Consider the following 10,423-nt stretch of genomic DNA (forward strand, 5'->3'; position numbering starts at 1 on the left):
TAATGAGGCTGATGCTGGAAAATCAAACAGCTCAAGGCAGTTCCCAGCAGTCCCATCCCGTTGGTGATTTGTGCTGTGTACAAATCAGCTGGCCATGACCAACCTCGCTGCCTCCTCTGAACTCACCCCCTGTCCCCTCTCTCGCAGGTCCCGCATCCGCCGGGAGCTGTTCATCGAGGAGATCCAAGCCGGGAGCCAGAGCCAGGCCGGGTCGAGCGATTCCCCTTCGGCCAGAAGCAGCAGGGCGGCGCACAGCTCCGAGGGGGACAGCTGCGACGGCGTGGACGCGGAGGGCCCTCCCGAGGGGAAGCCGAGCGGCCCGGAGGCGGACGAGTTCAGCAATGCGGCCGCCAAGTCTCAGGGAGGGCCCTTCGAGGCGGGGGAAGAGGCACTGCGAGGAGCCAGGCCCTCGGAGAGAGCGGAGCCCGAGAGCCTGGAGGACACCGACGACGAGGGCCGGCCCAGAGCGCCGCGCCAGAGCTCCCCGCCGGCACCGCCGCGCCCGGGAGACGCTCTGGAGACACCGCCAAACTCTGCCACGGAAGGGGATGCCTCTACCTCAGCTGCCTCCACCTCAGTCCTTACGGGGGAGAGCTCCTACAAGTCAAAAGAAAGTTCAGAGAAAACCTCCAGTGTGCCAAGTACGAGCTCGACGCCGGGCGCAGGCTCGCAGAAATCCAACTCCCTGCAGAGCTTGTTCGGCTTCTCGGAGGCGGCGAGCTCCAGGAACACGCGAGACAGCTCCCTGAGGAAAAAGAAAGCGGCCAACTTGAACAACATCATCCACCGCTTGGAGAAGGCCGCCAGTCGGGAAGAGGCCGTCGAGTGGGAGTTTTGAGATTAAACTGGCCCAACTCGGGAGAGCTGGGAAGTCAAACTGGACCTCTACTGGTTTTATTGTGTTCGCACTTAACCGCCCTGCGGGCCACAGGGCAAAAACGCCATAGGCCAAGGTGCATATAGAAATCAAAAAAAAAAAAAGAAAAAATGAAAAAAAAGGAGCGTTAAGCCCAATTTATGTTTGTGTTTTCGAGGAAGAAAACTGAAATGTGTAGTCAAGCTTTTTTGTACCCTGAAGTGTTTTTATTATTGCCCTAAGTGATTTCCACAATTTCTGGAATAACTCATACAGCTTTGCCTTGTGCCCTCCTCTTTGGTGTGGGGCTTTAAAAAAATGAAAAACAGGAAAAAAAAAAACCTAAAAAAAAAAAAATCCTTAAAAAAAATCAACCCACATATAAAAAGGGGGCTTTTTATCTGCCATCTAATGGCTACAGAGCGATAATACACTATTATCTTCTTAAACCAGGAAAAAAGGGGAGATTTTTCAAGAAAAAGAAAAAAAAAGAAAGTTTTTTGTAGCTGTTCAGTTGCCACTAAGAGATTGCACAGTCAACCGACTCTAAACACACTAGTTTGGATTCCTACATATTTTCAAGAAAAGAAAAGAATCTTGTTGTTTGAAACTTTGAATTAAAAAAAAACACATTTACTCCACATATTTTTTAACAAAACAAAAAAAAAGTCACATCAGGAAAATATCTTAATTTGTGGTAGCTGACTTAGTGTTTTCTTGTAAGTGAAATAGAATATTGACACGTAGTGCACATTGTTTCATAGCTTTAACTGATTCTGGTCTTTTGCAGCCCAGAATTTGTTTAATACACTCCATTTTAGGCCAAATCAGGACAAAAAAAAAAAATCTGAATCTAGGTATTTTATAATCTGCTTTTTAACCTCTAACCACAGAGCACGCTGATCAGACCTCATATCTGGGAGGTTTAGGAGACAACTTAGAAGCAGCATGTACTTGATCATTTCACTTGGTTCGTAGTGTACAGGATTTCCTTTCAGCAAAGACAGATCGCTCCAAAAACGTTGGCCAGTAACATTTCAGCCTGCTACATGGGGGCCCAGCCCGTATCCCCAACATTCAGCTTACCTGGAATCCTTGGGAATGCAGTTCACGTGTCCGATTGCTGTCACACACCACCAAGAGGGACTGGAGCTGCCGCAGACCCAGCCCTTTTCCTGCTGTTGGTGGCCATTTACTGACTCTCTTCCCACCACGAGCACTGATTTTAAATACGTTTTAGTTGTGGGAAGCTCCTTTTTTTGCGTGGATAAAGAGTACATGGCAATGACCAGACGGGCTCTCACCGGGGTGGAAGCAGCCCAAGCTCGAAACCAAAACCTTCGTGCTCTCGAGTCCCAGTGCGGCCCGTTCTGCCCTGCAGAATTACAGCCTTTTCCCATTCTTTTATGCACAGGTTAGGGCTGATCAAAGTACAAATCCAATTCTAACTTGTCTCTAACTCCTCCTGTTGTCTATATGTATATGCGTGAGCATAGAGGTGCGTGGAAGGATGTGTGTGCGTGGGTGTGTGCGTGCAATTTTATACGTCTGTGTATTTTCTTACGTACTTGTGCACACATAGAGTGCATTACTGCCACCTTTTTTCAATAAGCTGTTTTATCAGTTATGGCTTCTACAAGTTTGCTAATTTAGACTCCTTTATTGCCATATCTTTAAAACTAACAATAGATAATTTAGGAATATATATATATATATAAATATATATATATATAATTTTTTTTTGCTTATTTATATGTGCTGTATTTTATTATCTGATTGTTAGGAAGGGATGAAAGGGGGCAAATATTCTTTAGAGGGATAGACTGCCGGCAGTATTGGGTATAATTTACAAGATGTAGTTGTCATACTGTATATTATTGATTGAAGACTTTTTTGACCGTATTGTGTATCATTGAACTTTTGTCTTAGGTCAGCATCTTTTTGATGACACTTTAATGGTGCATTCATTACTTCTTAAGTTTAATTAATATTACTTTTCTGATTTTGGGGGAGGGAGGGATGGGGGAGAGGAGTTCCGACTTTAAAGGTATGTTCCCAATATTACACCTCAGTGTGCTTGTATTAATTCATTAGTAGGATTTTTGACTGTAAGATGTGAAACCACATTTCTTGCATGATGTTTTAGAACTTATGTATTTCATTTACAGTCTCTTAACATGCGACAGCAGCACTTAGCGCAAGTTTTCACAAATTTAAGAATCAGTACACTAAAATCCATCCTTCTCATGACTAAGGAAAGAAGGCTCTAGGAGGCTGAAAGGCAGGGATTTATTTCTGATTTTCACTGCTAGCTGTTTCAGGATTCCTCCTTGGGTAACTGGGGACTCGTGGTGCGAAACTGAAGCTGAGGAAGGGAGAGAGAGCTGCCCCTTTCTGTGCTGAGCTGAGGGACAGTGGCAGTGACAGACACCAGGGTGTGGCAGCACTGCTGGGAGCGTGGCCAGTGCCTGGGAATGGGGTGAAGCCAAGGGTGACCTCTCTGTACCTGTCCAGTGTCCTGGTCTGACTTCCAAAGCACAGCTCCGTGGAGAAGCACGTCCTGGTAGGAGTTCACATACCTTAGTACAAGTCACAACGAGCTGCGTCTCCAGCCGAGAGCAAAACTTCTGCCCAGAAGACGCAGATATTTTCTTAGGTTCTTTAATTGTTTTGTTGGTTTTTTGGGTTTTTTTTCTTCGTTGTTGTTTGGTTCAGGTTGGGTTTTTTAATTAATTCTAGGCAATACACTTGCCAGTCTGTTCCTACTGTCCTTGTCTGCTGATTTGAGACCCAGGTGCTGGATGCAGTCAAGTGGTTACTCTCAGCTTTCTCCATAGTGAGGGGGTTTTTTTCTGTTTGATGATTTTATTTTGTTTTTTAAGTTAATATTCCCCAAACTGTTCTTGTGCCTGTGTCTATCTGATTGCATTCCATGATGCTTACTGAGAGCTCTGGCTGCATTGTACGACAGCAGAACTGTATTCACAGGTCGCACACAAATGCAGCACTTAAGGTCAATCTCTCTTCTTAATAAGCAATACGTAAGTGCCTTGAAACATATCTTCTTTTTTTTTTTTTCCCCTGTTTATTTTTGGTTTGCTTTTCAGGTTTCCACTAGTTCTTTAGGATTCTTTAGTGTCCGCCTGGTTTTTAATGCTGTAATGATTTTTAAAAAGCATATCTGTAGCTTGCCCGAGAGGAAATCTTTCTTTCATAACACTAACTGTTAATTCTAAGCTCCATTATTCCATTTGAGTCATGTAATTTTGCTGGTTAAAGACAGCGTTCAGAAGTCACTCCATCCTGCCAGGCGTTATCATTGGGATCTATTATAAAATTAATCAAATAAAATGCTGTCAGTATTTCCTATATTTTTGGCACTTTATTAATGGCTTAGCTCCTTTTGCTGTTTCATATTTAATGATCTGTGTTGAATGTGGATTAGCCTGCTGAGATGCTGTTGGGGTGATCTCCTGCCCAGAGTCCCCCTGGGCCAAGGAGCACCCTCAGACCTGGAGCTCAGAGATGCTCCTGGGCTTTGTCCCAGTGTTTAGCCAAGGTCACAGCTGCTTTTCTGTTCCAGTGGAAAGTAGGATGGGTTAGTTGAACTACTGCTGATGTTCTCGGGTTGGACATGAGTTACCTGCTGGTGTTTCTGGCCAAGGCCCCCCAGTTTAGAGGCTGAACTTACACTGCAGGGTGTGACAGATAGTTGGGATCAATTTGGAACTCACCCTTAGGAGGAAAATGTGCTTTGGAATAACTTTTTTTTAATTTAATTCAAAGAATAAAAAGTTGAAGGAGAAGAAATGCCAAAGAGCAGCACAGTGGCTGTCATCCCTTGGGTGCTGATTCCAGGGGAAGGGAATGTGTGAAAGGATGACATGGGGCTCATCTCCCAGGGCAGCAGAGCCCTTGTTGCTGACATTTCTTTTCCTGATGGATAAAAGCACAGGCAGTTTTCAGGAAATCCATCATGCCAGATTCTGTTTTTTCTGAGGTTCTTTAAAAGCATTTTATTTTCTCTCTCTGTTTCCAGTTCCTTGCTCTTACCAATGCTGTGCATGAAGGGCCAGGGCTGTTTTAATAGAAATACGTTTATATTGCAGTTAAATTGTTGATTTTTCTCTCTGGATGATTAGAGAAGGAAAAAGAGTGCCGTGCTTTGTTTGCTAAAAGCCAGGCAAGAGTATCCCCTGGCAGAAGGGTCATGCAGTGGAATTGTCAATACACTTCCATTTTTCAGGATACAGATTTCAGACAACAGCATTGTAGATGTTTATTGGCAGAAATGCATTTAATTACAGTTGCTTTTGATGCCATAAAATTTGACCATTTTATTTATTCATCAGTGAAATGCCTATGAATAGAGCCACCCTTTACAGGAGCCCATATCAGTGCACTCTGCCCATATCATGAATTAGTGAGTCCTTTAGTAATAAACTCCTTGCTGTAATAGGAAAGATCTATATTACAGTTAAAAAGAAAAAAAGTATGTGCCTTTCTCATTAGCTAAAAGATCTCTGCATTATTTTTATGTAACTTGTTGATATGGGATTGGTGTAGAGCAGGGGGACCATGAACACCACAGAATTCTATGCAATATTTTCCAATCCAATTACTTAGAAGTCCCTATTTTTCAATCCTTTAACAGGAGAAATAGTAAGTTAGAGAAGTGCATCATGGTGGTGGTAATTCAAACTGCAAAGCTGATAAATTGACATAAAATAGAATTGAGGGAAATGTCACAAATTAATGTGATGAAATAATGGAAAATGCTAGCAGTGGTTGCAGTCCCTACAAGCACAGCTGCTGTCAGAAGTCTGTAATCTTCCATTCTAAAATTAATAATTTCCAGTATTCTTAAAGCTTTTATGAATAAGAATGCTCCTGGCAAAAACAGGGCAGGTTAGAAACATTTTAAAAAATCACATTTTGACCATATAGAAATTATAAGAATACATGAAAAAAAGTAATTGGGTTTGGACACTTTGCACTTGGATCCAAAATGTTTTATGAAATACCACAGTAATCTGTGCCTTTAGCAGGGTTGTGAGAGATCAATAGCTTGGCAGTTTATTGCAGACTGAAAGTGGAGTGTTGACATTTTTAACCTGCACATGGAGGGCACTATTTTTGTTCCATTTGTGTCTCTTCCTACAAAGGAGTTTCTGAAATTCTCTCTGATTTCCTCTTCACCCACTGGATGTTCTCTGTCTTCAGCCACGAGTGTGGCTCTCTCCAAGAGCTCCTCTTGGAGACTCAGGAACAAGAGGAGAAGGAGGAATGTTGGTTCTTAGGTGGGGACTGGATTTAACATTCCCTAAACCAAGTCAAGGCTTTCCTGAGTGTGTGTGGCAGTTTTGGCCCTGGTGTGACCCACTGGTTGTAGCCTCTTATCCCTGAATTTAACTCATATAAAACATTGGACTGGGTTGATTCCTGTGTTGTTCTGCCTTCCCCTTTCTGCTCTGTGAACATCAACATGTTCTTTGTCTTGCATATACAATCAACTTTTCTGAGAATTTAAAAATTCTGTACGAAGGAAAGACTTCCCCCCCACCACACCCCCCAGCAGTTTAAAGTCTGGTTTTAAATTGCAAGGAGAATCACTGGCATGAGAAGTACAAGATCTGAATTTCTTTTCTGATGTAACCTTTGTAGTTCAAAAGGGGTGTAGCAGTCCCTGTCTCCTTCACATATATTTGAGCTCTAAAATGTAGAAATATAATTTCACCAATTTCTTCTTTCCTCCCCATCTCTTTTATAGGATATATTGACTATGCCATATATAAAGTATAGTTAATAATGGACTTTATAGCAAGAAAAGCTCTTTAAACCATGCCTAGGGACGGATTTGTCCTACATGACCAGGTCATGGACTATACCCTTCCCTATTAATATGCAAGGATAAAATGGTTTTATGCTCTGAACGTGAAATTTATCCTTTTGGAGAAGATTAGCGTTAGGCCTGTGCACTTAAGTTTTCAGAAAGCCTTAAAAACAGGTGTGTAAGTGGTGCCATCTCTGTCCTCAGGGATGATTTCCCCCCAGCCAAGTGGTACTGTGGCATATTTAATAGCAGTTATTAGTTACAAGGTCATTTTCCAGTTGAAGAAAGTCATTCATTGAACTTTGTTAGTGAGCCCCTGGCCAGCATCCTCTGGTACAACCCAGGACCTGCTTTTCCCAAACCTGGGCATCCATATCCATATCCATCCCAAAGTCCTTGGCTCTCTGTGAAATCTGTGTTTCTACAACTCTTGTGAATGGAAAAAACCCTGATGGGATTCCTGGACTTCGTTTTCATTGCTATTCACAAACATCTTCTGGCACTAAGTGCATTAAAAGGAAAAGCCTCCTTTTAAAAAACTAAGATTGTTGTATTTTGTCCTTGTCCAGCTCTTCCATAAAGGTCAATTCTGCCAGTTTCAAGCTTGCTTTACTCACAGTGGTGGTGGGAGATTTTAGCCAGAGTTCTGTAGATTTCCTATTATTAAATCTGTTGGTTTGATCACATCAGTTCAGTTCCTTTGGACTTTGAACCAGCTGAGTGCAGAGAGCAGCTGAATCCTTTATCATAACAAAACAGTGCAGCAAAGTGAATACCCCTGTGATGTCTTTGGCTTTCTGATTGAATTCCAGAGATATTTGTAATACATGGTACAATCTTCATCCAAAGTTCTTCGGGAATGGGGAATCATGCCCAGAATTTCCTGCTGTTGTGGTGCCACACCTGATTTTTGCACAGTTCTGTGTAATTCCTGGGAGTGTCACAACAGCACAGCCTCTCTCTTAGCAGCAAGAAGAAGAGTTGTGTTCTCTTCTGTCTGTGAGGATAATTAATATGCATTTTTGGGAGTTGTGAATGTGTCTCTGTGCATCATTCCAGGATGGAAAAGCCCCTCTGTGTATTTAGCATTTGTGTGCTTGGTCTTAGTGCTGCAGCAGAATGGCTGCAGCCGAATTTGTGAAATCATTTGGGATGTAGGTGAGTGAGGGCTTAAAACCAAGATGTATTTTAATGGGCAGAGGATGCCATTCCCCACTTGTCAGATCCATTCCCTGCTGTAAAGAGGGGATTAGCCACTGGAGAGACCAGGCTGCTGGAGATGCATGGGTTTAGCTAATGAGGATGGGGAAGATCATGCTCAGAATACATAAAAATGATTCCAAGGGTCTGAGATGTGCAAGAGCCAAGGAATTGGAAAGGAGGGGTCAAACCTTGTCTGTAGGTTTGGCCTCCTGCAGGAAGTCCATATCCCAGATATTTGCACACATGTAGTGCTCTCTCCTTTATCAATGTACAGTGGACAGTAAAGACATTTTTAAAACAATCACAAAACCAGCTGATGAAGTAAATTCAAGCCAAGTATGGAATTAAAGCAAGCAGCTCAGCCTTGCTCTCCCTTAGCTGAAAATTCAAGTATTTGTAGGAATGAGGTAGAAATTTTCTGTTAGGCAGCTCCTCTTGGAAGGTGAGTGTCTGTGCTTTCAAGAGAATAAATAAAACTTGGCACTTGACTTGCTCTGAAGTACAATCTTGTCTCCAAGTAACTAGGAAAAATATTTTTGCAATCAGTCTTTCAATCAGACTTCCCTGGCTTTTATTAGCTTGTGTTGGACCCTTTGTGCTGTCTGGATGTGTTATTTATATGTGGGTAAGTTATTACTAGCTTTAAAAGTGTTTCCAAAGGACCTGGTTGCCTCTGGATGCTGGTACAGGTGATACAGGGAGTACTTGAGCATCTGGTTTGGAAAGGAGGAGCGTGGGGAATAGGCAAGGTCACATCTGCATTGTACTTTTCCTTTTCCTTGATCAGGGCTTCCATTTCCTTCTCACCTTCTCTAGAGAGATGGAGTTCTTGGGTCATTCCTTTTATTCTGTGGGAGAAAGATTTTAGTCGAGCTTGAAATGGTTTTATTTTCACTCCATAGGCATTATCATCAAAATCCTGTACATTGCCACATTTCCCATTAAGTCTTTAGGATTTGCTTCCTGAAATTGACTCTTTCTCTACTTGGAAAGCTATGTGCCTTATTTCCTAATCTCTTCGTGGAGAATAATCTAAAGCACAGTGATCTGGCTTGCAGCATTCCCAGACTCTTTTCATTTATTTTTGGGGGGGAGCAAACACTGATGGAGCATCCCGGTGTCCCAGCACTGGCAGGTGCTTGGCCCCCAGGCACATCCAGCACTGTGTGAGCAGTCTTTGTGCAATAGAAACTCTGGGTCCCTGCCTGGGGGGTTCCTGTCCCACAGCCACTGAGGGTGAGCTCTCCTTCAGGGCAATTCACAATCCTGGGAGAAAAGAAAATCCCTGTGGGTTCCTTCCAGCAGTTCCTGGGACAGGACTGAGCTGTCACCCAGCAGCTGATGCTCGCAGGGCTCGGTCCCGCCCTGTGCACTCACAGGTCTGCGAGTGTCCAAGAAACCCCTGTGGCAGCTCCTTTGTGCCACCAGTCACAGCTGCTGTCCCCACTGCCCCTGCCAGGGCCCTGCTGGCTCTGGGGGTGAGGCCCTGTGCAGTCATTCCAGCTGGGATTTATTTGGGTTTGTGCACAGCAGGCGCCCCCAGCCCTCCCTCCCCGAGCTCGCTCTCTCTGCAGCATCAGAAGGTGAAATACACAGAGGTGCTTTGTGATTAGGACAACAATCCAATATTTCCTATTGATGAGATCCATTTGTAACAGTTTCTTTTTTGAGGTTTGGTTTTTTTTTTGTTGGATAGAACCACAACAGGAGTATTTACATATCATTGGTTTGGGTTGGAAGGGAACTTAAAGCTCGTCCTGTTCCAACCCCTGCCCTGGGCAGGGATTCTCCCACTAGACCAGGTTGCTGTCCCCTAAATGGATGTTGGAGAAAGCTTGGGATACCCTAGAGATGGAGCAGGTGGTGTTGGCTCATAGTATCCATATCATTGTGCCCCAGTTGTGTTTTCTAGAGCAATCTTTTTCTTTTTTTTTTTTTTTAAGAAAAAAAAAAGTATTTTATTTAAATGCCTAATAAATAATATTATTTAAATAGTTTTAAAAATAATTTAGGACTGAGAATAAGAAGCCTCAGTTGTGAGAGAAGAGACTTAAAATATACAGAGAGAGAAAATACCCTGAGCCTCCTAGAGCCTCTACTGAGAATTTGCTAAAGACACGGAGCCCCTGGTCAGAGCACATTGCAATTAACTCACAAGTGTTCATTTAAAATGAGAGACTGGTTTCCTGTGATGTTCATCTTTGTTGCCATATGTTTGACTTTCTGAATTCAGAGCTGATTTCCTTCTCATTCAAAAGCTGGTCAAGGAAAAAAAAAAATATTTAAAGAAAGAAAAGGCAAAAAATAATAATTCAAATAATAATTCACCTTTTGCAGCAGCAGCTTTTCCTAGTGTGAGCTCTGGAAATCCACCTTGTGCATTGTGTGTGGCACACAGGGGTGGTTCAGTTGTGCTGCTGTGTTCAGACAGGCTTTTCCCTGGCCAGGTGGCCCTGGGGAGCAGCAGAGCAGCCCCAAACCCAGGCAGGAGAAGGATGGGCAGGACACAGCAGCCACCTCTGTGGCTTTGG

The 10,423-nt window shown here is 43.3% G+C and overlaps 1 protein-coding gene across 1 annotated transcript in view; it reads left to right on the forward strand.

Moving 5' to 3' along the window:
- The window catches only part of CUX1 (cut like homeobox 1), a 190,377-nt gene extending 187,619 nt beyond the window's left edge, over positions 1-2,758 (forward strand). The window contains exon 24 of the mRNA XM_031060636.1: positions 148-2,758. Within this exon, the coding sequence (XP_030916496.1) occupies positions 148-838 (691 nt within the window). The 3' untranslated portion in view covers positions 839-2,758. The remainder of the gene's footprint in view (positions 1-147) is intronic.
- The last annotated feature ends 7,665 nt before the right edge of the window (positions 2,759-10,423 follow it).

The sequence above is a fragment of the Geospiza fortis genome, unplaced genomic scaffold (genome assembly GCF_000277835.1).
Source record: "Geospiza fortis unplaced genomic scaffold, GeoFor_1.0 scaffold425, whole genome shotgun sequence".
Taxonomy (NCBI): domain Eukaryota; kingdom Metazoa; phylum Chordata; class Aves; order Passeriformes; family Thraupidae; genus Geospiza; species Geospiza fortis.